Source organism: Dunckerocampus dactyliophorus, chromosome 4 (genome assembly GCF_027744805.1).
Source record: "Dunckerocampus dactyliophorus isolate RoL2022-P2 chromosome 4, RoL_Ddac_1.1, whole genome shotgun sequence".
Taxonomy (NCBI): Eukaryota; Metazoa; Chordata; class Actinopteri; order Syngnathiformes; family Syngnathidae; genus Dunckerocampus; species Dunckerocampus dactyliophorus.
Window position 1 is genome coordinate 11,339,375 of NC_072822.1, and position 27,791 is coordinate 11,367,165.

At 40.7% G+C, this 27,791-nt stretch overlaps 3 protein-coding genes across 7 annotated transcripts; 1 reads left to right on the forward strand and 2 right to left on the reverse strand.

Annotated features, from left to right (window-relative positions):
• Positions 1 to 1,067: 1,067 nt before the first annotated feature.
• On the reverse strand, positions 1,068 to 10,971 carry si:dkey-32e23.4 (dynamin-1-like protein). Of its 2 annotated transcripts, XM_054774542.1 has the most exons (18): positions 10,819 to 10,971; positions 10,309 to 10,434; positions 9,551 to 9,692; positions 8,658 to 8,696; positions 8,155 to 8,201; positions 7,972 to 8,043; positions 7,567 to 7,653; positions 7,321 to 7,483; positions 6,812 to 6,932; positions 6,393 to 6,731; positions 6,155 to 6,275; positions 5,910 to 6,065; positions 5,547 to 5,636; positions 5,356 to 5,454; positions 5,126 to 5,242; positions 3,863 to 3,972; positions 3,635 to 3,794; positions 1,068 to 3,560 (listed from the first exon to the last, which is right to left on the reverse strand). In XM_054774542.1, exons 2-18 carry the CDS (start codon positions 10,408 to 10,410, stop codon positions 3,504 to 3,506), a joined length of 2,022 nt encoding a protein of 673 aa, XP_054630517.1. In that variant the 5' UTR covers positions 10,411 to 10,434; positions 10,819 to 10,971; the 3' UTR covers positions 1,068 to 3,503. The 2 variants fall into 2 exon arrangements, with proteins under 2 accessions (XP_054630517.1, XP_054630519.1); XM_054774544.1 differs by lacking the exon at positions 8,658 to 8,696.
• A 164-nt stretch (positions 10,972 to 11,135) lies between these two features.
• On the reverse strand, positions 11,136 to 13,565 carry ubl4a (ubiquitin like 4A). Its single transcript, XM_054774545.1, has 4 exons — positions 13,400 to 13,565; positions 12,598 to 12,703; positions 12,312 to 12,517; positions 11,136 to 11,711 (listed from the first exon to the last, which is right to left on the reverse strand). Exons 1-4 carry the CDS (start codon positions 13,445 to 13,447, stop codon positions 11,601 to 11,603), a joined length of 471 nt encoding a protein of 156 aa, XP_054630520.1. The 5' UTR covers positions 13,448 to 13,565; the 3' UTR covers positions 11,136 to 11,600.
• Positions 13,566 to 13,851: 286 nt separating this feature from the next.
• Positions 13,852 to 27,344, forward strand: prkg1l (protein kinase cGMP-dependent 1, like). Of its 4 annotated transcripts, none has more exons than XM_054773282.1 (21): positions 13,852 to 14,541; positions 15,600 to 15,717; positions 15,984 to 16,181; positions 16,322 to 16,442; positions 17,196 to 17,362; positions 17,611 to 17,724; positions 19,448 to 19,553; positions 20,951 to 21,014; positions 21,170 to 21,247; positions 21,362 to 21,456; positions 21,568 to 21,633; positions 21,706 to 21,783; positions 21,855 to 21,954; positions 22,030 to 22,169; positions 24,142 to 24,231; positions 24,372 to 24,513; positions 24,593 to 24,756; positions 25,275 to 25,397; positions 25,510 to 25,572; positions 26,936 to 27,002; positions 27,094 to 27,344. In XM_054773282.1, exons 1-21 carry the CDS (start codon positions 14,464 to 14,466, stop codon positions 27,178 to 27,180), a joined length of 2,259 nt encoding a protein of 752 aa, XP_054629257.1. In that variant the 5' UTR covers positions 13,852 to 14,463; the 3' UTR covers positions 27,181 to 27,344. The 4 variants fall into 4 exon arrangements, 3 of the variants coding, with proteins under 3 accessions (XP_054629257.1, XP_054629258.1, XP_054629259.1); XM_054773283.1 differs by having other exon boundaries at positions 16,337 to 16,442; XM_054773284.1 differs by lacking the exon at positions 13,852 to 14,541 and having other exon boundaries at positions 15,577 to 15,717.
• The last annotated feature ends 447 nt before the right edge of the window (positions 27,345 to 27,791 follow it).

A 27,791-nucleotide genomic window follows, 5' to 3' on the forward strand; every position in this document is an offset into this window, starting at 1 on the left:
ATGTTCTTTTAAAAACTCACATTTGACCTATATGACAAACAAATAGCCAAAAACAAGAATATTATTTTCGTTCACTTTAAAGAAATCAATCTTTTAAAGCTACTTCAGCTTGAATTGTTCGTTAAATATTGATTTACAAAAATATTACGTTATTGAAAACATAAAAATCTAAAATAATTTTCACAAAATGTCATCATCTTCATAATAATAACACGGGCTACTGTTGTGGCCGTACTCCAGGTAAAACTAAGCGCTGAATCCCAGGTGTCACTTCCTGTCCACACGTCGGGAAGACATTTATTGAAACACACACAAGCACTAGTGTTATTTTCTCAGATTATACCTAATATATTGGGTAATATAAATGTAAAGGGCTTTAATAATGCTAAAAATCGTATTTAGAAAGTCATAAAAGGGTTTTCTATGCTCCAACTACAAAAATATTCTGTCTATTAATATTGAATCATACTTGATGGAAATTCTGTTATCGAGGTCGGGCCTGGAACCAATTGATAAACAAGGGATTACTGTATACATATATATATATATATATATATTTTACTTTAGGTCAGTCGTTCTTCTAGTTGTGAAATAAACATAGTGACCATCACTGAACATCAAGAGACACACCTATCTTTCAAATCTAAACGTGGGTGCATGCTTTGAATGGGAAAAAGTAGCGCCATCTGGTGGACAAACTGAAAGCTAGTAGTCCAAATTGAAATCTTTACATAAAGGTTTGCATTAGTTTATGTTAAGATAAATGTGGGACGAATGGCTTTGAACGGGACACTTTTTGTCATGAGGAACAAGCGTGTTAGCGTTTGTACATTTTTTGCCAAGTTAGGCTAAATTAAGGAATAGATACGGCTTTCTAAAATGTCCCCTACATTCATGCAGCACAGCATCATCGACGTTCAACAGAAACAACAAAGCATCGGCTGACTTCTCAGCTCAATCACCTTGACATAAAGGACTATTAATCCATCATCGAAATGCAAGTGCATGCATCTGATATGTCCATCTCTCTTTGTGTGTGCTTCATATCATCAAACAAAAATACTCTATATGGTGTCCTTCGTTTCGTCTTTAATGTCCTCCAAGAGTAAAACATCACAAATATTGGCAGGCAAGAACTCACAGGCAGTCCACACATTATGATATAGGAATAATTTACACTTAAATAATACAAAATACACACATTCATACTTCCATATATGCATACTAAACACGTGCAAACATACACAGCTTGTTCATGAAGTTTGGCTCCCTGATTTTGATAAGAGGAGGATGTTAGATGGTCTCATTAAATGTATTTATAACAAAATAATCTAAAAAAAAGAACGTACCAAGGAGTATTAGGGCCACACTGACAAAAAAAAACTATAAAGTAAGAGACACAGAATTAGAAGAATACTATTATGTCTATTACTTTTATTGGTCATTTTATGGGAATAAAGTAAATAAATTACAAACATAAATAGGAATTTTGCGCCCCACCCCCCATTCGTTTCTTGCATTTTTTTTGTAATGAAACCTTTTTTTTTTTTCCCAGTATGGCCTCAATACTACACTAGCCACAGACTTCCGGGGAAGAATATGTCCCAACAACAGTTTTGGCCCATGCTTATTTCACAAATCAAGCAGTACTTCTCCACAGTAATCAAGGAATATGTGTGGTATAGGAGCAGATTAAGTATTGGGGGCAAAGATGCAACAAGCAGGACGTGTGCACACTTTAAAGCTCAGGGAGTTGATCTCTCTCAAAAGGGTTTCAATTTAGGTTGTTATATTATTTCCCATAAAGTAACAAAATATGTCCAGACTATTTCTTAACATTAAAATGTGTTGTACCATTGTTTCACAGACTGCTGCTGGCCCCGTGACCCAACCTTGGATTGTTCGACCCAGTGAGTCATTTGAGGAAAGACAAATTTTACTTCAAAATCAATAGGGCTCTTACTTTGACACAGTGGAAAGTATGTGCCTTCAACCAGAGCTGTGGTTTAAAAAAAAAACATGTAACTCTTGCTGTGTATCTGATTATCAAATAGCACTAAAATCAATACCGTTCTTGCTATGACAATGAAAATCGCACGTCCGACAGGGAGCTTGTATGTCTGACATTTGATCTCACCCACCTCAGTCACTGTTGAATCAGATTTCATAGAAAATCAACATGGTTCTTGCTATGAGCCCTAAAAGTGGGTGAAAGTTGCACCTTAAGAGTTCTAACAAAGAGCGTAAGCTCCTGATCTGTCCTATGACCTCAGCTGCCTCATAAATTTGTCATATTGTACAAAACCACTAGAGCCCTTGCTCTGACAGTGTGAAAAACGCACCAAGTAGACAGCAACACAACTAATGTAACCTTTGACCTCAGCTACTTCTGCCATTTTGAATCATATCAAATATCGTACAAAATCAGTAGTGTTCTGGCTCTGCCCTAGAACAATGGCCACTTAACATTTTGGAGATGGCTTACAAGTTGCATATACCACAAAATCAATAAGTTCTTTGACCTCAGATACCTCTATCAATGGTCCAAAATCAACAGAGTTCCTGCTCAGACATGGAAAATGACCCCTTAAGTTTTGGGATTGAGCAATGCAACAAGGAGCCTTCCACTTCAGCTGCCTCATAAATCGCTAATACTTTCCAAAATCAATAGCGCCCTGCTCTGATATGTCAATTGCATCACTGTCGACCTCAGCTACCTCAATTCACTTTGTAGAAAATAACTTACAAGCACTTCTTGAAAGCTGTTGAAAGTGGCATCTATCAAGAGTGCTGCTTGGTACTATGACCTCTGACCTCAGCGACGTCAAACATCTCAGAATACTGTACAAAATCAATTGGCTCCTTGCTCCAAGTGTGAACATTGGTAGAAAATTGCAGCTATTACACAAGTAGGATTCCAAACAGCTTAATTGGGGGGATTGGACATCGATCAAAATCAATACGGTTCTTGAACAAAAATGACATCTGCCAGAGCACCAACAAGCAACATGTACCACCCAATATAACATTTGACCTTAGCTCCTGCAAACATTTTTGGGATGGATACTGCACAAAACCTGTACAATTCTTGTCTTCTTGTGGTCAGCAAATAGAGATGCAGCGATGGGCTTTCAAACTGGAGTGCATCTAAATAAAAAGCATACTCCCAACCTGCTAAATGGGCCTGTAGGACAGGCAGGAAACTACCAAACATTAATATTCCACATGTCATTTACTTGTTACATGACAAAACCACACAAAAGGAGTTTGTTCACAGGTTGTGGTTCACATTGATATCATGTGGCCTGAGTGAGAAGCCCGGCTCAGGGCAACGGTGGAGCTAAATGTGTTATGCTCGTTGGTCCAGGAAAAAGTGGGGCTTCTGACACACACACACACACACACACACACACACACACACACACACACACACACACACACACACACACACACAATCATCCAACATGATCTCATCTGGTAAAAAGAGGGTGTGTGTCCACGAGCTACCACAGGTGGGTCTCTCTGATCTCAGAGATGATGTTATTGGCTTTTTTAAGGGCCTAAGAAAAAAGAAACGAGAGTTAAATAAATCCCCAGCAGTCAAACAGGAGATTTCCTGGCCGCCTAGATTTACCTCCAGCATTTGAGCCACCTCTGTCCTCTGCTGTGCCGTGTCCTGTGACTCAATGAGCAGCTCCTGCAGTAGCGGCTGCTTGTAGAGCTGACCTACCAGCTCGCTCTGGAGATGCTCTTTCACAAAGTTCACCAGGAAGTGCATGACGGTCTTGGGTACGCTGCGCACACAAAGCGAGACAATCAGTACGGTGACAGAAGGAGAAACAAAACCTTTGGATGTGCGAACTTGTCTTGGATGGTCTTGCGAACAATGAGGAAGTAGCACTTGATGAGGCGCTGGATGACTTCGCAGTCTCTTTGCTCCTTTGAACTCAGCTTGCGAGACACAGGCACCGCCTGGGATAGAGGGCCAAAAAAGTAACAGTTGGGAAAGAACTGACAGCGACACAGAAAGACATTTAACATTTATGTGTAGCCCTTTAAGGCCTAAGAAGCAATATCTGGTAACTCAGCGGAAAAAAGGTAAAAAAAAATAAAAAGGTAATGATGATAATTAAAAACCTTACGTAATAAGCTAAAAGAAGCATTTTATATTGACTGTTTCATTACTATAAATATAACGATCCGAATTAAAATTGGCCAAAACTTATGTTGTGTAGGATAAATGCTGTCAGAAATAACTAACTAATTTCATTCATTACCTACATTTTGTCAGTGTAATTAACGCACGAGAGCAAGCAGGCCTCCCTGTTATGACGGCAGATGGGAGCATTCCTACACAGTCACACAGAGTCTGACGCTCTTTTATAACTTCATTCTGACCTGAACACATCAACAGCAGTACGATTCCAACACCGTATACTGTATGTACCTCCTACTCACACACGTCCTCATTCTCTTTAGATGAACGCGAGATGCATTCAGGGACACTCCGAACACCACAAAAACAGCTTTATAACGCGTGTGTGCGTGCGTGCGTGTGTGTGTGTAAATAAACAGGAAGATAAGCAGAGGTAGAATAAGCTGCTGAGTGCTGAGCACCACAACTGACATTGCCAATGTTTTTTGACCCGGCGCTAATTAGAGACCCCAGCAGTTATTTGCGTTTGTAGACCAAGCACCCGACTATAGGAGACTCTGCAGTTATTAGAATAAAGGCAACAATTGGAGAATTTAAAGTTGTGGCAATATCTTGAATCAATGTAGGCATTATTAGACTGCACTGCTGAGTAGTGACCAGCAAGGGTCACTACTGAAATACTGTAGCTGTCAATGGAATCAAAACCGAAAGGAGACAGAAAAAACATTTTAAGTTAAAAATCTGCGTTTTCAAATGGCATTGTTCTACAGATGCGTGGAAACTGAAGCGAGATTCCGTAGGTTGGGGAAGGTAGCGTGTCTGTACTACTTTATTACTTTTGGGTGTTTTCAGCTTTTGATCTGACATCATCACAATTCTTAACAGGAATGAGTAGGCTGCGGTTACTTTATGTTGCTACAGTCTATTTAACATTGTATTCTAAAATAAGAACCTGCTGTTAGTACTCACTGTGTCAAGAAGGTTAATAGGCTGGCCTTTGCTGGGACTGCCAAAGCCTGCAGCTGGGGCTTTCTCCTCAGCAACCATCTCATTCTTCCAGCGCTTTGTTCCATCAAGGGTCTCTACCTAATGAAACCACAGGAAATTCTTCTCTCACAAACATTTAAAGGTGGCCTCGTGTCTGAATGCGAGGCATTGAAGGTTGCGGAACGAAATGTTTGTGATTGACAATTAACTACCTGCTGGCTGTTGACGGATGCTGACACCTGCGCTGCATCTGTGAAGTCTGGATGCTTTGTGTTGATGTAGGCAAGCTCTATTGCTACTAAATTGTGCACCTGCAACACAGGAGCAGAAGTGGAAGTGAACCCAGAGACACTGGGTAACCCCAGTGCAAGACAGAGCTACAGTAAAATAAGAGAAGGATTACCATTTCATTGGCGATTGGCAAGCGCTTCCTCAGTAATCCAGTCACGACTTCCACAATGGAATCATGCAGTTTGGGGAATCTAAGAAGCTCCTGGAAAAAAAACAAATGCGATGGCGATGCTGTTATAATCAATAAGGCCTTGTCTGAGGATACCTCTTAGGATGCTGAAGCAAAACATGAAGCAAAATTGTTGATCACTTTACCAGGCTATAGTGCACTATAGTGCACTTTAGGAGGACAAAGAAGATGTGCTGCTATCAGATGACATCCTCACCTCGTACACCAAACCGCAGACGTGTTCGGTAAATCTCATCTGCAACCTGTACTTAAAAAGCTACGAGTCTGAACGCACGCTCATCTTACCTGCGTGCTAAAGGATGAGCAGTGCTGAATGATCCTCTGCAGCTCTTCATGGACCAGCTCTACACAACGTAGACTGGGCTCCTCCAGACGCTTGATTTGACGTTTCACCAGCAGCTCAAAGGAAACCTCTGGGACAAAAAGTGCAGGTCGTGGACCCTGGATGGCAAACATAGATGAGCCTTTTTGGAACAGCGTCCTTTATAAGCGTCAGCACAATGCACATGCACAAGTCAGAGGGAACGTACGGTAGCATTGCGGATGGCAGTGAGGATATCAAGCTCTGTCAGCCCTCCTAACGGGTCGATGGACTGCAAGGTGCGGCCGAAGGTTTCGTGGAATATGTAACAGATCCGGGCTCCGCCACAGCTGCATGAAAGAGATTTCAAACATAAGATATTTCTGTATAGCACAAGTTTCTTTGCATTACCTTTTTCTAATTTTGTACTGTACACTTTTTGGCAAAAAAACTGCTGTCACACTCACAGCTCAGAGGTCTGAATGTAACGGGCTGTTCCCTCGATGGTGTTGCAGTAATCGCTAGCAAACTTGGTGACAATCTGCAACAGGGTAGCACTGTGGTCCTCCACCGGCTGGCCGTAGCTGTTGAGGCGTGCCTGGTACTGGGCGCTGAGCACCGTCACGCGGGTCTTGAGGTCCGGCAGACAGTCCCTGATGTGGTGCATAAGAAGTCTGCTGAGTGTTTTGGCCAGATAGCGTGAGCCGGCCCGGGAGGCGAGCGAGGGGTAGTGACGCTGCAAGAACGCCTGCTCATCCTTCATGGAGTCCTCCAGGCTCTTATGAGTGTTGATGTCATGCTGGCTCCTAAGAGGGTTATATTAGTCATTCAAGAAGAATCTTTTGGATCCTCGGGGTGGGTATTTGGGTTCATTATTAAGGCAAACCTGTTAACCACCCCGATGATACCAAGCCTAACTGGAATGACCCGACCAAGAAGGACCTCCAAAGCGTCTGTCCCTGCATCCATCAAGTCCAGCTTGCTGACTACCAGCAGAGTCCGTCGACCTGATGGACACATTAACACGGTAAGTTAAGGTTGGTTAAGGACACTTAACCAACATACTAGTAAAGACATACAACTAAACAGACATTAGTACGGATTAGGGAAGAACACTACAAGCCATTAATTCAAGTGTTGAATTATTGCTGATGTCAAGTGGACATTATTATTTGAAAGATAATTTTACCTCAAAATAAAATGGGGTGTAGGGGGGACTTCCATCTATGCGGATAAATCCATCAGTCTATTCCTAATATGTTATCAAAAAGCAGATCATGTAAAGTCCAGTGGGTCTAATTACCTGAAATTGCTTATGTCTTACTTCCTGCATGTTACATAACTGAAAACCAATAAAGAAGCAAGAAACGTGAAGAAGCTTTTAAAATGTCTCACCATCTGTATCGACCTCTCGAGCCAATTTCAGAGCATCAGAGGTGGCCAAGTCAGAGTTGGCTGGGGAGACAGCCAGGATGAGGGAATTGGGATTGGAGATGAAGGACAAGATCATCTCTTGCACTTGAGACTCGATGTCCTCGGGCTGATCACCAACAGGAACCTGAGGACACAATGTTGTTGTAAGTATGGCTGTGTTCTTAAAAACAACATGTGTTAAACAAATACAGTAACTCATGTATTTACTTTAGTAATCCCAGGTAAATCAACAAGGGTGAGATTAAGGACTTTGGGGGAGAAAATCTTCAAATGTATGGGCTCAGGAGCAATCCCCTGGTGGACATAGAGAAAAAAAAACAACAGTGAGGCCTTTGTCACCTGTTAAATCAATGAGCAAATGGATACAATTGGGGATCTTAGTAGCTGAAAAACGATGACTACGATTTCACTTTTAAATTAAAATTGCAATTGCATTACCAATCTGGATCAAAACCATGTGAAACTTCACATGCATTAAAATATGATGAATTTTATTGTTTGACATTTATCATTTTTCAAAATGATTACGCTACCAAACACAATTTAATGGCAAACTTGTTGGAAGAATGCACACGCTAAACTCACTGCCGCATCTTTCACCTTTCTCCTCACCTTGTTATTGCCTGAAGCCCTTTCAGTCTCCGCTTCAATTTCATGACAAATTTCCCCAAAATCTGTGAAAATCTTCATAAAAGAAGTGATGAATACAGCTACAAGTCTCTCTTACACACATACACACACACACAAAGCCAGAGAACGGCAGCAGCTTACATAATATTTCACGGTCAAGAGTACCTGATTCTTGCAGTGCAGAAATGTGCCCCATTCTTCAGCTTTGACACCTAAACAGACAAACAAGGTTGAGTCAGTTGACATGAATGTATGTGATTGAGGGGGGAAAAAAGACAATACAGGTACACTAGATACACCTGCACAATCTAATGAGATCCAATGCAAATTGTCTGCCTTTACATCGATAATAATGCTCCATTTTGATTGACACTGTCAGAGAAGTATTCTTTTGGCAGTCTTTATTATTGGTTGGAGTTTGCAGAGCGGTTTCTAAAATTTCGGTCACCTCATTTAGCTACATGAGAGAGAAAAAATATTAGAAACACCTCTTACACCAATGAATACAATGTTTAGTTAGGTTTTGTCCATGAAAATTGAGATTATTATGTCTGCAAATGTGTAAATGTCATATTGGATACAGCTCTGGTATTACATTGCATTGTGTAGGTATACCCAATGTACAATTTATGATAGTAGAAAAGAGAAATAAATTAGGATGCAGAGACCTGGATAACTGTTTTGGCCAGTTTGTTTAACCTCATTTCCTGGAAAGTGTTGAAGAAAAAAAGACTGTGTGTTAGTACAAAAGGATGAGGGCCCTAAAAAAAAGCAGCGTAGCAGTCCAAACAGTGAGAAACTACGGGGTAATACATGCAAGCACCCGAACAAAACAAATGATTATTATGAGTACCAGTTCCATGAAGCTCACTCCCGCTCTTTGTTGATCACTTGTATTTAATTACTGAATAAATGCATGATGCAAAAAACACTTAAATGCTCGCTAAACTTGGTAAATATATCGATAAACTTGGTAAATATATCGACCATGTTGCTAAATTGTCAACACGGATGTCTTCTACGGTATGTATGAGGTATGTTATGAAGCACATGATCGCAGGTGCTTGAAAGTTGGTGTTTGGCCAAATGTAATGAGCGTTCGTCAGTAGAACCACTCTGAACATCTTCGTAGGTTGATCTGACAAATCTTTAAGTAAAATTGATCAAATGTAGAATTGCTACAGCTTCTGCTTGGACACCAACAAGTACCAAGCAGCTGTTCAACTCACATGGAAAAGAAAGCCACATGTCACTCATTGACACTGGGAACACCAAGGTTGACAGTTCCATATTACTATATCATCATTCATTGTAGCAATGCCATAGTCTACAGTCTGATTGGCTGCCCTTTTTTTGGGATACAGCTTTTCTCCAAACGAGAAATGTTGTCATGTTTTATAATCTCACAAGATCAATTAATTTAATTTGCAGAATATGTCGAGGGCCAATAAAAAACAAGCTGCTGGCTGAAAATGGCTGCACTTTGGACACCACTCCCTGATGTGAATGTTTACCATCAAAGTAATTGTAAACATACTCTTAAATAAGCAGTATGAGTTACCATTCTCAGTCTTCAGTCGTTCCTCCAGTGGGGCTACATTGACGAGCTGCAACACCAGCGGTCGTCTGGTGACTATCCCTGATCCTCGAGGCAAGAAATCACGCCCCACCAGGCTCTCCAACACGGAGCTCTTGCCGCTACTCTGTTAGAGCAAACAGTATATCGTCTGCACCAATTCAGTGATTCATACCCTGCACTATTTGTATTATTCAGTCCTAATTTGACACGTACATACCGTACTCCTCATACACATGCCTAAAGTCAAGATTCACGTGTTGTTAGATTACAAATTTAGAAATATTGTAAAGTTACAATTGACAGTATGGCGAAGACAATGTTTATTAGTGTGGCTCTAGTTTGTCATGGAAATGCACAAACATTTCCTGACAGGTGTTTATATATTTATTTTGACCTTCTTGAGCTATATGTGCCCAGATAAATATTCCCTATGAGCACGTGTGCCTCTAATGGAGAAATTAATAGTGCATGCATGGGGTGGGGCCTTAACAGCCCTGCAGTAAATACAGTAAACTGCTGTCAGACTGAATGATACATGCTGTAGGGTACAAATTCAACTTAACTTGCATACAATTAAGTTGTTGCCTTTCAGATGTACAGTTCATTCCAGTTAAATGACACCAAAATCCCCATGGACATTTTTTCATCTTTGAGCATGATTATCTTTGTGAAATACTTTATGTTGTGTAGGTGTACTAATGTGGTGGCCAGTGAGTGTGCAGCATAGTCAAGCATCTCACCTGTGATCCAACCACTACGATCTGAGGAAGCTGAATGGTCTCTGCACCCACTGTGAGGAAAACCTCCTGCAGACGGTTAATGGTGGGAATCAGAGTCTCCATCCTTCTTCCACTAAACAGGACTCACTGACGGCAGAGAAGCAAAGCGAATGTGTCACCATATTTGCTCAGTAAATGTTCAAGCAATGGCAGCATTTGTTGGGACTATAAGGAGAAGTGGTGCTGATGAGAGTACTGTACCGCCCTGCTTGGGAGTCAAACCTCGGAAGCTGAAAGATTTTGCAACTAATAGCACCATAAAAACTGAACGTTTTCCGACTGTAATTAGTCTGACTACGTTACAAATACTGACACTAAGCCAACGTCAATATGATATTGTATTATTATTAGTGGATAAATCGCACAAGTTTAAAGGCTGACAGCCTGGCTAACATCGGCGAATGTTAGCCGGCTCAGGCTAATCGCTAAAGGCTTGATGTGAGGCATAAATCAAGTTGTCGCAGACCATACCACGGTTCAACGTAAATATCCCTTCTCATTCGATTTGTTTATCCGTCACAACTGGTAGGGAGAAAAACAGTCAATATTTTCGTGTTGTGATCCAAAGCGTCAGCCAGAGTCGGCAGTACAATAACGGTCATATCCCACTTGTGGGTGGGTCTTGATGCTTTCCATCAACGTGATTGGTCAGTAAATTAAAATTGCATGCGTACGTGACCGATGATTGACTGGAACAATTTAGCAACCCCGCCCCTTTAAAGGGCATTCGTTATCAATATGAGCGGTTGTATGTCAAAATTGTACGCAAACACCAAAGGAGACAAGAATAATGTTTATCCTGATTTAATATTGGAATATAAACAAGAGTATTTACAAATCATACAATGAGACCACAGAGATATGTACTGCCTTGTCCTGGTTGAACAACAAACATTTGTTAAAAACACTGACATTAAAAATAAATACCCTCAAAGACAAGTGTTCCCTGGGAGTTGTAGCAGGCAAATATAACATGAGACAAACAGCATGAATGATTCCTTTGTATTAAAATATTGTGTGATCAAGTCTTGTGACATGGCTGCAGCATTAATGACACAGACCAAGTCTTTCAACTGGATAAGACAGTGCTATCACAGAGATAAGCTATGTCCAAGCTCACTCAGTCGCTGATTAGGCACACACAGCACTCTCTGCAACAAACTGTATTTTCACCTCACATCACTTTCAACTCTCAGCATGTCTGAGCTCTGTGCAGCCCCCTGAACCACACTATATTTCAAGTCAGCAGCTTCTTAGTCCATGTATGATGACGTGTCCATGCCGTTGGCATCGGGGTGAAGCAGCCTCCCGGCCAGACGTTCTATGTCGTCGAGACTAAGTTGTCGCAGTGAGCGCTCATAATCCTTCAAAGGAAAACAACAGTTTAAAAGACAGTCACAGTTTCAGTAAACAGTTGAGTTAAAATAGCAGGTCGTACAGTATCACATGACGCTTTCTGATAGTCATACTAAAAATGCTATTTTCTGAGGTTCTAGTATGTGGATTTAGTCCCCATGCCTAATTTAGTGAAGTAAAGACAGGATCTCATGCTTTTACCTTTTTTAGGCATTTTGCATGCTGGTTCCCACGATGAATAAAATAATTAAAAAATTATATTTAACAATTTCCACAAAATCTCGGCATAGGCATGTCGCATTAACTAAGGAACTTATAAAATTTTGTTACAGTTCTCGACTGTGTATTTGTGACTTCTAAAAAAAATGTTCTCCCGATCGACCGGCAAAGTCCCAAAGATCGACCAGTAGCTCACGATCGACGGGTTGGCGACCCCTGTTCTACCACCATCTAGCATCATTGTTTGGTTCTGGCAGAACTCTGTACTGTATTGAGTGTTCTCGATATAATGATGCATTCCAAGATGCAAAACCACATGTGCAGCAGCAAGACAGTTGCATCGTTCTTGAATTCCTGGGTTATAAACCACGTGTCACATTTTCTAATACCTTAATCAACTGTTCGTGGACTTTTGCAGCATCTGCAGGACTGAAGTGTTTAGCAAGGATTGTGGACACACTCTGCCACACTCCTCCTTGTGTTGTGCTACTGTTGGCGGTCAACCCTGAAGAGGCAGTCCTCTCTCCCACTGGACGGATTACTAGATTTAATTTAGCTTCTGGCCCAATGGAGTAGTCACTTAGTCTGTGCTCATCTAAAGGGAAAAGTCGTCATCACAAACAGGATCGAATCAAGTGAAAAAGAGAAATCATCAAAGATGAAAAGCAAACTTACCAGCTAGCGCTTTGCCTTTATAAAGCAATCTCTGCTGATTAGGTGGTATGTTGAGACGGTCAGATACAAGTTCTTTCACTGTGGAAACCTTTTCATCTTCTTTCACCTGAAATATGGCCACATTATCCCACATTTCATTTGGTCAACAGAGAAACTGCTAAATCACACACGCTATTACTACTATGGAACAACAGTTGAATGAAAACACAAGACACCTTCATTTGCAACCTGTAAAAAGCTAGATTTCAACATACATTTTTTGAGTAATATATCCAACCGTGTCTATATTTAAACACTTTGCAGGCACACAGTGCCCATAGTTCTTAGTATAACGTGCGACACATCTCTAAATTGGGGCAATAGGAGGACACAGCCAGGTGAACGCTAAAGAAATACTATTCTACACAGGGCAGTTAGCTTTGACACCAACTTTAATCCCCTTACACAATCTGTGCAGCTAAATGTCATCATGAAACATACACATCAACAAATAGTAATAGTAAAAGTAGAATCTGAAGAGATTGATAGACTTTAGCAAGCACGTTAGCCTTTGTTTCGCATTTGGCTGGCAACATGGATAAATATCGTCTATTTGAGTTACCGCCGAGTAAAAACCGCTCGATTCGCGTAACATTGTGCAGAAATGAAAAATAAATTCCCCACTAATGAAATTATCGTTCACATATAAAAAGTGGTGCGACATGTGACAGGACTTGCTAATCAGTTAACGGCTAGTCTACAAGCATTAGCCAGTGTAACATACTAAGCTAGGCACATTAGCAGTCATATAACATCCACTTACGTGTACGCTGCATTCCTTCCCTTGAAGCGGCTTCACAGTAAGGATCATTTTTAAATGTACCCCTGAACAAATCAAAGACGACTCTATTTAGACTAGGCAACAAAATATCGTGGCTAGTTTAGGTGTAGAGTTTCTTCTTCTTCGTTAACGCCCCGTGTTTAACTGCTTCCATGGAGCGCTCCCTACTGGCCGGGCTGGTTAATGGTGAATGTCTGGTGAGAGCCGCCAATGTAGATGATCAGTGGTTGTTTACATGGTGAGTCTGTTTTGTTGTGATTATTACGTATGATAGTAATAATCTATCTAATAATCTATAGCATCAAACATTAAATAATTGAAGAAAGTGTCCACAATCAGATTGCTTTGATGTCATCCACATGCTGCTCATTGGCACTAGGGGGCATAATTGGTTGGTATCTGGGCATTGTACAACTTCATTTTTCTAGGGGAGAGTAAGTAAGAACCAGAGGAGCAGGACTTCTCCCTTCGCTTTTATTCTGTATTTTGAATATACTGTAATGTCAGTGCAACCTGAATTTTGTGCTAAATAAATCATAGTCATAAATTAAAACAGAAGCAGTATTGCTCCAGTGGTCTGATGACCTACTGCAAAAATTCTAGCCAAAATTTGTCTATATGTACTCAGGGTTTATCTACCTACAGTGTAAATGTTAGTCAAAGATCCTCCATATTTGAAGAGCACTCTGCTGTTTTTAAGGACCCAGTCATCCCTCGTTTATAATGGTTAATTAGTTCCGACCGTGATAAATCCATTTCCGCAATATAGGATTCCATTTTAATAAATGGAATATTTTTGTAGTTAGAGCATAGAAAACCTGTTTGACTTTCTAAATACAGTTTTTAACATTATTACAGCCCTGAAGACATGCAACAACACTGCTATAGTCAGCTTTGCGCTCTTCGCACTCTTATTACACCACGTTGCCCAACTCTTAGGCTGCAGGGACTCGAGACGACCGCTAGCTAGTAAGCTAGCGAGCTAACCAGTTAGCCTCAAATTGATCTCTTCTAAACTTAAGAAACCATAAATATACCACTTCCACATGGAATCTGAGGAGAACTTTTTTCACGCTATTATGACGGACTTCATGGCTGACTTCATGACTTCACGCAGTCTTAAGGTAATGTCATGTAAGGTTTGTATCATTACTGCTGCCTAGTGACCAGAATACTACATGTCATTGTATTTCAGTATGTTTTGACTAATGATAGACCATAGTCTTTCACGGAACAAAGATCATTTATTAATTAAATTCTGAAAAACTGCAATATAACGAGTGAGGGATAATCGAACTGCGATATTGCGATGGACGACTGTACTACAAAAAATGCTAGTCAAAGATCCTCTACATGACAAGAGCGCTCAGGGCTTATGGATCTACTGTGAAAACACTTGTCAAAGATCCTCAATATGACAGGTGCGCTCTGCTGTTTTTAAGGACAGACTGACAACAAATCTAGTCAAAGATCCTAGATTTGTCAGGGCTGCTATGCTGTTTCTAAGGAAATGCAAAAAAAAAAGCAAGCCAAAGATCCTATGACAAGAGTGGTCAGCTGTTTTTAGAAATCTGCTTTAAATATGTTGTTCCCAACTGAACACAAACGAAACTGGTGCTGGTGATTCAAGATGCCAGATATTTTAGGGCACGAGCAGCCAGTTGATTAGCCCTGATGAAGTATAAAGAAGCTTTGTCATCATTCATTACTGTCGTATTACTTCAGCACAATCTTCATTCTCTTGCAATCTCTCAGGGGATTAAACATATGTAGTTATTGTTGACCAATGAACAGCTAATAACATTGCCTATATATGGCTGACTGGGGATCAGCTACTGTACTAGAACAGAATAAAATAGAGAGCGTGACTGAAATGAACTTTGCAGGGCTACTCTCCTTGATGCAGTCAAAACACATTCAACAAGATCACAAAGTGCATTCATAATTTACAGCCGTAAATAAATATATTCAACAACACATTCCTCCTGATAATAAAATAGTATCCAGCATGCATTTTTTCACTGCTGTTTATTTACAATAATCATTAAATCAGTGTGACTACTTAAGATGTGATCGCTTCACACACAGTGTCAACCACATATAGGTCATCGATATATACACCAAATATCCTAATATTCAGCCTGGCTTTCTGGTCATGTGACTGACTGCCGTTTGAGTCCAGCCCCCCGAACTGAGGAGGAGAGGAAAGGAGAGAAGAGGAGGGAGCATCCCTCACTTCACTTGCAGAGGACGTCAGCACCTGTCGAATGGACCGTCTGCTTTGGAGGTTGTTTGTGCTGGTAAATGCTTGCTATCTATCTGTGTATCTACTGTATCTGTCTACTGTATCTGTACATTAATGTGCATGCTACTACATCATTTGCTGCCATCTGTTTGTTTCTTAGCAGGATTGTGCAAAAACTAGTTATCCTATTTCCACTAAGTGTGATGGTGTACCACATTATACTGTTGTGCCTTCCTGAGTTGACAAATCAATTGCAATGAGATGTTTTTGAATGTCTACATTGTATTGAAACACTGTATATCCATCATGTGTGAAATGAAGTGCAGGTCATGGGGACGCTTCGAGACCTTCAGTTTGCCTTGCAGCTAAAGATTGAAGAGCTCCGCCAGAGGGACACCCTAATAGATGAGCTAGAGCTGGAGTTGGACACCAAGGATGAACTCATTCGTAGACTCCAGGAAGAATTGGATCGCTACAGAGCCTCTGTGGTCCTGCCAGGTCCTTCTGCAGCCAGTGCGGGTACATATCTTGCTGGTTGGGATGACAAATCCTTTTTTTTAAACTGCAAGGGGCCGCAATCAATAAAACCTGGCTCACTGTGTGTGTGTATGTATATATATATATATAATATATAATTATATATATATAATGTTTTGCAGTCTGTTCTCCTCAAGGTGATGATGACTTGCCGGGAGCCAACAGGAAGACAGTCATTTCTGAGTCCTTCACTCTGGATTCTGCAACCACCTTTTCCCCGAAAATCTGTGACAAAAGCCAGGAGTAAGAGCACATGATGTTCCGTCAGCTATATTCATTCTCGGAAAAAAAAAAAGACATTGACCTTATTGGTACCTTTAGGGGTGCAATGCCTTGTCATTGTAACATAGCAATGCCTTTTTGGTCTTGTAATAAGTACAGTGCAGCTTCAAAGGATGAAGCCGAGCTAGTCCACCTCTCGTTTCTTTGAATCTATAATCAAATGACAGGAAAGTAATAGGAATGTAATCCATACGTTCCATCGGTGAAACTGTCATCTTAAAACCTTTATCAAGCAGTACGTTAAACATACATAATTGTCATACAAATGTAAAAAGAAGTCAACTGTAACTGTTAGCCGTAAAATTGACAGTAAAAACTAAATGTGTGTTTTACCCTCAGCTTGTGCTTGGGAGGTGATTCTCTTCACGTAAGGATGAAACGTCCATTAATTTTCGGTTTACATTCTATTCTTCTTCTTTTATCACTATTATTGACAATTTTGGCATACTGTATTGCACTTAGCAGCCAGGACAGAACATTTCCCTTCTGTGATGGCATCAGTTTTGAAGTCTGCCTGTATGACCGTCTCTTTAGAGTGGAAAAATGTTTTTCGTCATTTTTCTCAAGCTGCTGGGCCTGCCTCCTACTTTGAAAACCACCGTAGTAGTGTATAGCTTCTTGAACAACAGAAATGGTCTGTTATTGTACCACTATTTCTGACCGTGACCATCTGCACAATCATACATAAATCAAATCCTCCCTTCATGCTTGCAGACGTCAGGAGTTGATCCAGGCTGCATTTTTGAAGAGTGAATTGTTGAAGAACCTTGATGAAGATGAAACGAGAGCCGTTACAGCCTGCATGTACCCCACCATCGTCCATCATGGCTGCTGTGTGATTCAGGAGGGAAGCAGCGGCTCTCAGGCTTATGTTTTAGAGGGTAAGTTATTCTTCTCCAGCCACAACATTGTTTTGAGTGTGCAAATGATTAGTAACCATATCAGGCTTCGTCCTTAGGAATCCTGATGTGTTCATGATGTAATGGCTGTTCCCCTTTTCTCTCATCATGCTCACTGCACAGAGGTGTTTATGGGGGGGATGTGTCTGTTTTTATTAACATGACACTAAAAGGAAATGTTATGCACGCTGCCTATGCTTCCTGCCTTAACCAAGTTAATCCCATCACAGAAGGGAGGCTGGACATGACAAAAGATGGACAGAAATTGCTCACAATTGAACCTGGAGAAGCATTTGGAGAGGTGGCGCTCCTGTACAACTGCACACAAGTCTACTCTGTCACAGGTACCACCACTGTGTTATTGTACCCTTACTGTACATTCAGGCTGAGATAACAAGTCAACAGCTGAGGTCCTTGTGCAGTGCCAATGTTTACATTAGGTGTGAATGTGACTCATTTCTGGGCCAAGGGATTATCACAAGCAGAGGTCATACAGACAACACCACACCTCCCAAATGCTTTCCTCACATACGTGTGGAATTTAAAACACCTGCTTCCTGCAATGCTACATGCAGCATTAAAATGAAAAGCTCTAAGGCGGGTATTTAATTTCACTCTACAGGTTCTTTGGTACAAAATTTGATCTCCAGTGTCTGGGTCTTCTCTCTAAGCTATTTCTAAAAAAAAAAAAAAAAAGAAAAAAAAAAGGCTGGGGTTCAGCTGAAATTGAAAAATAACTTGGTTTGCCCTTTATATTTTACAACCACAATCTTATATACAACGCACAATGCCCTTTCTTACATGCTCTTTTCCAATAGCTTTTTTTTTTTATTAGCATCTTCTTCATGTCTTGATATTATGTGATCTTGGCAGATGGATGTCACCTTCTGGAAGATCACATTAGCATATAAGCTGTTAGGTAAACATGCAATACATCCAATATGCGATCACAAAAATTGTGATGAAAAGATGATAACGCTAAGAGTTGTTGTCACGGTGAAGCTACTGAAAGATGATCACTTCTCATATTTCTATTCAGCACTCGAGCAGCAGCATACTGAAGAGACACCTAACAATATAGAGTGTTAACTTAACTATGTGTTTATTATTGTTTCATCCATCCATTTTCTATGCCGTTTAATCCTCACGAGGGTCACAGGGGTATGCTGGAGCCTATCCCAGCTGACTTTTTGGGTGAGAGGCGGGGTACACCCTGGACTGGTCGCCAGCCAATGGCAGGGCACCTATAGACAAACAACCAATCACACTCACATTCATACCTATGGACAATTACAGTCTCCAATTAACCTAACCTGTTTGTTATTGTTGGTGGGGTGAAATGTCACTAATGTTTCGATTGACAAACTACAATGTTAAATGTGCTGTTTAAAATGCTAGAAACAGCTTGCAGTATAATGTCGTGCAATTGTGCATCACTAGTGCAAACTACAACCGTAATAATATGCTCCATTGTCGGACTGCTGCAACTAGTCTTGAAATGCCCTCCCAAAATGGTGCTGCCCAAGTGCTGACTAGAACTATTACTAGAGCAGGATCCCTGTCAAACTTATGAATAGAAATTCAAATCCTTATCAACTTACTAGGGCAACACCCCCAGGCCTCACATTCATCTGCGATTCGATAAAAGCAGAATAGGAGAATAGGAGCCATCAACTGTCAGGCTCATCTCCTGTGGAAACATCTTCCAGATTCAGGATTTGACTCAGCTTTCTTAATAATTCTGTTTGTAATGGTGCAGTAAACCATCAGGTTACTGCCATCTATCAGATGGTGGCTGTAATTAGACAGTCGACATCTAATGTCCCACTTGCAGGAACCAATCATCGCGGATCATTATTAATTCAAACATCTTCCCAGCTAAATTATAAAAGAAAAGGTTTAATTATAGTATGGGAAATAAGACAAGATATAAAAAGTCATTCTCTATAAATAATGTCCTTTATGAATAATAACTCCTCAGATCTTCTTGCAGAAAATCTAAAATCACAAAATAGTCTCTTTCAAGAAAGTTGACTGTTTTATCCTTTCCTGTATTTTGCTCCTCAGCACAGTTGGACAGCAAGCTTTGGGTTATTGACCGCAAGTGTTACCAGACTCTGCTCATGCAGCGTGGCCATGACAGCCTGGCTCGGACATCGGAGCTGTTAAGCAGGTGAATGTCAACAAAGGGCGCGGTTTTCATCCCCTAACTCATGGGTGTCAAACTCAGGCCCGGAGGCCAAGTCTAGCCCACATTGCAATTTCATCTGACCCGCAGAACTGTTTGGAATATATATGAAATAGCATTGAGGTTGGCCCACCTCACGGACCTTATCAAACAAAGTGCTTACAGCGATCTGCGGAATTAAGCAATTCCTCCAGTATAAACTACTGTCCAGTACGATGACGATGACGTTGATTAAGAATATTAAGCAACATTTAATATAGTTTAGCGCTTTAATACTCACATCTTTGTGATGAAAAGCGTCACTTGCAGCTTCATCCGTAAAAGTACTGCATTTTTCTCTGCTGAGCTCCTGTCAAGAGCGTCTGGCTGTCTAACTTCGGTAGACTTGATAAATTTAAAAAAAAAAAAAAAGTTTTTTTCCCCTCTTGCCTTCTCCTCTTCCTGTCCACTGGGGTAACTCCACATCAGTTTTCCTCAAACCGCACCAACAAGTTTGTTTTCCTGAATCTTCCCGAATCAATCTGCACATGCAGTAACATGGAATAGTCCATTGCATGAGAAGGGAGGGAGGCAGCACTCAAAGCAATCATGATAAATTACGCATTTTTATGTAGCTTTAAGCATGTGAATTAAGACTAAAACAGTAACATGTACTTCGAAGAAAACAAGTCTATAATCAGTTTTTATGAACGTTTGGGGGCCCCAGGCAATTGCCTGTGCCCTGTTTATGTATTACTGTCAACAGTGGCTAACTTCTTTTCTTGTTTTTGCAGTTTGACTCTTCTATTTCCACTATTGAAAGTATTTTTTCCAAGGGTCAAACAAATCAGATGTATTTTTTTCCAGGAACAGACTGTGTTGGACTGTAGGGGTTCCACTGTATCTGTGTCAGATGATCAAATGTCTTAAAAGAGGTTAAGCAAAGACTTTTGGAATATGCGTTGACTGTGAGGGATAGTGCAGTATTTTCCAAAAACAGAAAAAAGGTGGCATTAGTGAGCTGCATTTGCTACAAAAGTCTTTGTCCAGTCCCCGAAGGATGCATTGAGTATACATAGGAGGTTGGAGTTAACCCTTGCTCTTACTCTTTCTAACATTGGCAGTACTGTTGGAATGACCTGGTTTCCTCCCACAATCAAAAACATGCATGTTAGATTGACTGGGGACTCTAAATAGTCCATAGGTGTGAATGTGAGTGTGAACGACTATATGTGTCCGGCAATTGACTGTAGACCAGTCCAGGTTGAACCCAAAGTCAACTGCAATAGGCTCAAGCTTTGTCAGTGCTCCTGAATGGTAAAAGCTGTATAGAGAATTGAATAATGGACTGTTCAACTGTTGTTGTTTACAGCGACTAAATGAAACATTGCTTGTGTTTGCAGTGTTCCCTCTCTGCTGTCCTTACCAAAAGATGCCATCATGAAGATGTGTGATCTCATGGAGGAGGTACTGATTCAGCATAAGATGTACATGACTCTGTGATGTGATCATCACTCCATTGTTTTTCCAATGAGGGAGCTGGTTCTCGCCGCTGACCTCTTATTCCTATTTTGATTGGGTTTGTTTTCCAGCCACTCGCTTGTCTTTCTGTTTCTCCACAGGCTCACTACACAGAAGGCGACTACATCATTCGACAAGGGGCCTCGGGGGACACCTTTTATATCATTAACAAAGGACAGGTAAAGTCGGGCCAAATGAGGTCCAAATGTCAGCGAAGCTTTAGAAATGTCTCTCGAATGGTGACGATTGAATGTGTCACCTTTGTTCATTGCGACTCTGTTTTGATTGGGTAGGTGAAAGTCACAGAAAAGAAGCCAGGAGATGAAGAAGAAATGGTCCTTTCCAGACTGTCAGAGAGAAAGTGGTTTGGAGAAAAAGCTTTGTGGGGGTGAGCAAAGAAATGAATGTGAAACGTGTGCTAGGGTGGTATTTATTCATTTGTTGGTGTCACATGCTATTTATATGATATAATTGAATAAAATGTCCTTTCCGTCTTCAGAGAGGATGTGAGGACTGTGAATGTGATTGCGGCCAGTGATGTTGCATGCCTGCTCATTGACAGAGAGTAAGACACTTAATGTGCTTTGGAAAATATTTAGTGAAGTGTCTAATAACAATAAACATATCTATCTTCCAGGACCTTCAGAGACATCATTGATGGAACGGTGTTGGACACCAGTCATGAGATGGAACAAAACATTGGATGCAAGGACGAGTGAGAAAAATGATGTCTGTGTTCTCCATACGACCAAAGCTGCCGCTCACTTTGTTTTCCCATGTGAGCAGGTCAGGGGTCATGGATCCTGCCTCCCTCTCATCCTCCACCTTAACTGATTTCCAGATAATCAGCACTCTGGGAACGGGGGAGTTTGGTCACATAGACCTGGTGAGCTTCCAGCTTAATGCATGCTGCAGTTTCCAAAATTCTGTGATGTCATCTATTGATTCGTGCCTCTTCCAGGTGCAGGTGAAGAGCAACATCAAGTGTCTTTATGCCATGAGGATCCTCAAGAAGACGATGATTATCCACAACGGTCTGCGGGAGCGTGTCCTGAAGGAACGAAACATCCTAATGGACGCTCGTTGTCCATTCCTAGTCAGGTCTCCACCCTTCTACTTGGGGTTGTTCTGATTGCAGTGCGTGTTAATCATTAGAAGAAAGTGCGCCTCAAGCATACTAACAGTACACCTGCAGAATGTCATGTAATCCAACAAAAGAGCTGTTTTAAAACTGAGCATTTACAGCAATTATACATTTTAGTTGTAATTACAGTAACACTGTCAGAGATGTATTAGGCCATATGGGTCAAGCTCAGGCCCGGGAGCCAAATCTGGCCCACACTGCAATTTCATCTGGCCTGCAGGACTGTTTGGAAAATTGCATTGAGTTGGTCCACCTCAAGGACCTTATCAAACAAAGTGCTTACAGCGATCTGCGTAATTAAACGATTCCTCCGGGATAAACTACAACTTTGGCAGTTTAATTGTAAAAACGGAAACAATATTTTATATAGCATGAAATTCACAACCATTCTTAATAAGGGTGCCAGATTCAGACCGAAAGTCAAAATAATTGAACTGTACATGACTGAAAACGGCAGCACTTTAACTATTACACCCTGTCGGTAACACCCTAAACGGTATGAGAGTCAAAAGTGATAATTTTTACACAGCAGAGCATGCTGGGAAATGCGAAATCTGCCCATTCCACAGCTGCAAACTCTTACGGGTTACACATGTCACAGATTGTGATGATTTTGTGTTTAAAATACTGTAGCTTTTGCCCCGGACATTGAGAGAAAGACTAAGAGGTTGTCGGTCAACAGTCACTTTTTTAAAACGAACAACCACGCCAAAGCAACCATAGTCGTATACCCGCAGACTATTGTATAGTAGAAATTTCAAGCAGGAATGAACGGACATGAAAAAAATGCACAAAAATGTCGATCCACACGAGAGAAGTTTTAAAAAAATGTATGTTCGCAACTTCAAACATCTGTGTGTGTGCACTGATCGAGCATACGAGTGTGCTTCATTCACCAATTACGTTGGTTAAAAGACAAGAAGGTTTTAATTTCATGTATTGATCTCAATATAAGACATTTTTTCCGCGAGAACACATCTTTGTCTTTGGGGGTAACGTTAGTTTAGTACTTTGGAACCAGCAGCGTTAGGTTACCAAGTCCAACTGCGAACAAAAGTAACTGTGGGAAGAAACCAGCATACTCGCAAAAAACCCAAGCAATCACTGAGAAAACATGCAAATTCTACACAGAGAGCTCCAAACCTAGCACCGAAGCAGTCTTTCCTATAAGAAATAATGTTAATCAGTTCTAGACAACCAAAAATGTTAACGAAATGCATTTTATAATGAATAATTGTACTTTTACATGCAGAAAACAATGCGAACATTTAACATCACATTTACTTTTAGAGAAGAGTCTTGTTGGCCAAGACGGCGAGGAGCTGGAGAGGGAGCAGGGCATCCACACCAACAACAACTTATCACCATCTTTGATCATTTGTGATCACTGTTTCATTGAAAACGTCACCTCTTTTGCAACATTAGCTTTCTTGATTTCTTCTTTTTTCACCAGGATGGAACTTATTGTTGATGTGGATGAACACGTCCTTCCTTGCGAGATCGGCCACACAGACTCCATCTTCATACTTTGCGATGAGTTCTTTCTTGTATACAATAGTGTTTCTCACCTTCTTTATCAAATTGCTGGTACTCACAACCTTCTTTGGCCCCATGGAGGGTATTTAGCAGTCATACTCTGTAAAAAATGCACACAGACTAAGTCAGCAACACAAAAAAGAATACCTCAAAACATTAATATTGCATTACTTCTATTACTTTGTAAAAGTTGTATTGGATCGCATATATGATGCTAGTGTAGCTAATGCTAGTGTAGCGGCTAATACTGTGTACTGTAGTCCATTTACAATATCACCGGAGCAGTCTCTTGGTTCATGTTTGTATGAATTTCTTTTCTGAATGAATGAATTTCCTTTTTGCTTCAGTGTATACATGCACCTAATCTAAAAAATGTTCCATTGTTAATTCAAGGTTGCACAAAACCTTTAGAGATGCTGAGTGCCTCTATATGCTGACCGAGGCTTGTCTCCATGGTGATCTTTACAGCCTGCTCAAAGACAAGTACGTACTTTAGGATTGACAGTAATGAAGACCTTGACTGATACATGAAGCACCTGTGAGGGATTTTGCTCCTGAAAGCTGTTGCACACTCACTCTTTGTCTTTGTCTCCTCTGTATTTGTACTGTTTCACATGCCTCAGAGGCTTTCTAGACGAGAGCAGCACCAAGTTCTACACCGCTTGCGTCACACAGGCCTTGGCCTTTCTTCACAGTCGAAATGTTGTCTATAGAGACGTCAAGCCTGAAAATGTTGTTGTGGACGAGCGTGGTTATGCCAAACTGGTAAAAGCACGAAATAATTCCCTTCACATTTGTATCCATTTGCATGAATTTTATGGTCCCTCTATTGAATCCACTTTAGATTGGCTCCAGAAGTTTGAAGAAGGTTGAAGTGGGTAAGAAGACGTACACCTTCTGTGGTACTCCAGGCTACATGGCCCCTGAAGTCATCTTGAACAAAGGCCACAGTGTATCAGCAGACTTCTGGTCTTTGGGGGTTTTTGTGTTTGAACTACTGACTGGTGGGTGAGTTTCACACCTTGTTTTATCTCACACAGTTGTAAACACAGTGGCGCTTATGTAGTCACATTTTTAACTGTGATGTTATTATAAGCAATTGAGGTGCTATCACTAGCGCTATAGCTGACTATTCTCTACATGGTAAAAATAATGTACCGGTAGTAGCAGTACTTTTGTTTCCTGCTCTGGAAGATGCAGCACCTACTACAGGGGAGAGAAATGATATGGTCTGTGGTCATAAGTATAGGGACACGCTTTCAAATGTGGTGTGACCCAAAGTCAAATTTTGGGTCCAATACTTTTTAATATGTAGATGTTGCCCTTTGGGGATGTTATTAGAAGACATACAGTAAGACATAAAAGGCATAATTTCTATAGTTACGCTGAACTGAGGTTTGCACGTATTAAAGGCGTATTATTCCTGAAATCACTACATTTATCACCCAATAGACAACACTCAACTGTACTGCATATTACAGATAGGTAGAGGATTGCATTTGGACTTTGGAGATTTGTGTCTCCAGGCTTCCGTTCAGCGGCGTTGACCCAATGAGGATTCTCAGCGAGACCGTGCGTGGCATTGATCACATCGCCTTCCCAAAAGCAATCAGCAAGAGTGCCTCCATTCTAATAAAGAAACTCTGCAGGTGTTACAAAAAACGTCCTCCCTCGAACACCAAAGATGCTCTGTGACATCTTGAATGACACATTCTGATGCTATACTTATTTTTTATGTCCTCTTTCTGCTCTGTTGCCAAGGCGCAATCCCTCAGAGAGGCTCGGCAGTCAGAGAAACGGGGCCAAGGACATTCAGAAGCACAAGTAAGACTGCAGGTTTATTGCGCTGTCAGAGCCTGGGATTGAAAATAGTACATTTACATTTCAAGATTCTAAGGGTTACTGTCAAATGCAAAGGGCAATGAAATTCTAACATCGCTAGTAGTTTGCCTTTACACAGAGCTAAAATAATAAGCAGGAGAGTGACACAAACAGAGTGAGAGCTAAAAACAGCTTGCATTTTAAGCATGTGTAGCTCTATTTACAGTAGATAAGGAATTAACAATGGGCAAATATTGTTCATAGTAGATACTGCTCATTTGTTTGCAGCAGGGGAAACATTTAGACATGCAATGCAAATAGCGTGTAGTGCACCCCATGAATGCGGCAATTAACCACTCTGGGTGCGTGGTCCGGTGGTCTAGTGCTTAGCATGTTGGCCACACAGTCACAGTCAGGAGATCGGGAAGACCTGGGTTTGAATCTCCGTTGGGCATTTCTGTGTGGGGTTTGCATGTTCTCCCCGTGCGTGTGTTTTTCTGCGGGTACTCCGGTTTCCTCCCACATTCCAAAAACATGCATGTTAGGTTAATTGGTGACTCTAAATTGTCCATAGGTATGAATGTGAGTGTGAATGGTTGTTTGTCTATATGTGCCCTGCCATTGGCTGGCCACCAGTCCAGGGTGTACCCCACCTGTCGCCTGCTGGGATAGGCTCCAGCAAACCCCCGTGACCCTAATGAGGAGAAACGGCTTAGAAAATGGATGGATGATGGGTGTGTGGTCTACAAAAGCAAATAACTGCCGGGTCAAAAAAACATTGACATCAATAGTCCTGATCTACTTTTTACATCTACTTTTTTTTTTAAGTATCAGAAATGGTCAGCATCCAGCTGCTTTATCTACCTCTGTATGCGCTTTAAAATGTACTACTCAGTTGTTGGTGTGAAACTCATGCGTGTTACACTTGCCGTACTGTTGTTTACAATGACCTCATCAGAGGTATTAATGCAGTTTTCTTTTTATCGGTATTACAACATTGGTTCTGTTGCTGCTGTGCTTTGTAATATACTTCTTCGTAAATGACCATGTTGTTGAAAAGAGCAATGTTTCCACCAAGCAGGGCAGTTTGGTTTAGTACACTACACTGTGATTTGGTTTGTGTTTCCATCATGGCAGAAGAACGGAAATACAGAAATACACATCAGCATGGTCTTATATGCAGCAAGTGCAAACAAAAATAGACATACAGCTCACATTTTAATCATATAAAAGTGCATCAAGTATGCCTCATGGGTTGCATACCACTAAGGGCCTTCTCTCAAACAGATGTCTACTTCAAAGGAACACATTTGAGGGAATATAGTGTTCTTGAATAAGAATAAATAAGTGTTCTGTTTTTCATCAGATGGTTTGAAGGATTCAACTGGGATGGACTAAGTAGAGGAACGCTAAATCCACCACTCACCCCCAAAGTAAGCGTTGGGTTTTTCATGCTCGTCAGTTTCAAGATACTTGGCAATCTATGTCTTGCCTCACTGATTTTGCGTTGTTTTTGTCTTCAAGGTTAAAGACGTTTTAAACAGCAGCAGTACTTGTGGTCATTATACCGGAGACGCAGCAGAGCTGTGCACAACATGGGAAGATTTCTGACGGATAAACATCACAGACAAGGCTATTTTTAGGTTTGATTATCAAGAATAATTTACTGCCACCACTCCCACTGCTGGGAAAAGGTTATTATTACATTTTATACTGTCAGCAGATATTGTATAATAAAACATAACCCTTGAGTGGAGGTGTTTTTTTTTTTTTATTTAAAAAGATGCCAGTTTATATTATTACAGTTGGATGCAATAAACAGCTATATAACAATCTGAATGGGATTTTTAATTGATGATTTTCAGCAATAAAGATTAAAGACTTCAGGGTTGCTCATTGCTGTAAATCTGCATGCTGCAAAAAAGTATTACAGCAAATCGAGGTATTTACTTAATTTGTATTTCAAGATAAAATAATGTATCAGTCTCAATTATTGAACGAACTAAATGGTTTTAAAATATCAGAATTAAATAAGAGTGAGCCCAATATTGTGGGAATTTAAAGGTAGTTAGTGTAGATGAATGTAATTAGATTAATAGGAAGTGATAGCGTTATGATTTGGATTTCAAAATAAACTCGGACACAACTAAAAAGCATCTGAAACACCTGAATTAAACACTGGACCTTACCCATGTATACAGTTTTATGATTTTTCCCGTATT

What these genes read in the sequence shown, in the direction of transcription:
- si:dkey-32e23.4 (XM_054774542.1), bottom strand. Translation starts at nt 10,410, where the DNA reads ATGGAGACTCTGATTCCCACCATTAACCGTCTGCAGGAGGTTTTCCTC. An exon ending in TCGTAGTGGTTGGATCACAG is followed by an intron (nt 9,693 to 10,308) that starts GTGAGATGCTTG and finishes TTGCTCTAACAG; the next exon opens with AGTAGCGGCAAGAGCTCCGT. An exon ending in CTATTAACCTTCTTGACACA is followed by an intron (nt 3,973 to 5,125) that starts GTGAGTACTAAC and finishes CCTCTATCCCAG; the next exon opens with GCGGTGCCTGTGTCTCGCAA.
- ubl4a (XM_054774545.1), bottom strand. Translation starts at nt 13,447, where the DNA reads ATGATCCTTACTGTGAAGCCGCTTCAAGGGAAGGAATGCAGCGTACAC. An exon ending in GGAAGGAATGCAGCGTACAC is followed by an intron (nt 12,704 to 13,399) that starts GTAAGTGGATGT and finishes GCCATATTTCAG; the next exon opens with GTGAAAGAAGATGAAAAGGT. An exon ending in TCCACGAACAGTTGATTAAG is followed by an intron (nt 11,712 to 12,311) that starts GTATTAGAAAAT and finishes TTTCCTTTGAAG; the next exon opens with GATTATGAGCGCTCACTGCG.
- prkg1l (XM_054773282.1), top strand. Translation starts at nt 14,464, where the DNA reads ATGGAATCTGAGGAGAACTTTTTTCACGCTATTATGACGGACTTCATG. An exon ending in GGAGAAAAAGCTTTGTGGGG is followed by an intron (nt 21,457 to 21,567) that starts GTGAGCAAAGAA and finishes TTCCGTCTTCAG; the next exon opens with AGAGGATGTGAGGACTGTGA. An exon ending in TACAGCCTGCTCAAAGACAA is followed by an intron (nt 24,232 to 24,371) that starts GTACGTACTTTA and finishes CACATGCCTCAG; the next exon opens with AGGCTTTCTAGACGAGAGCA.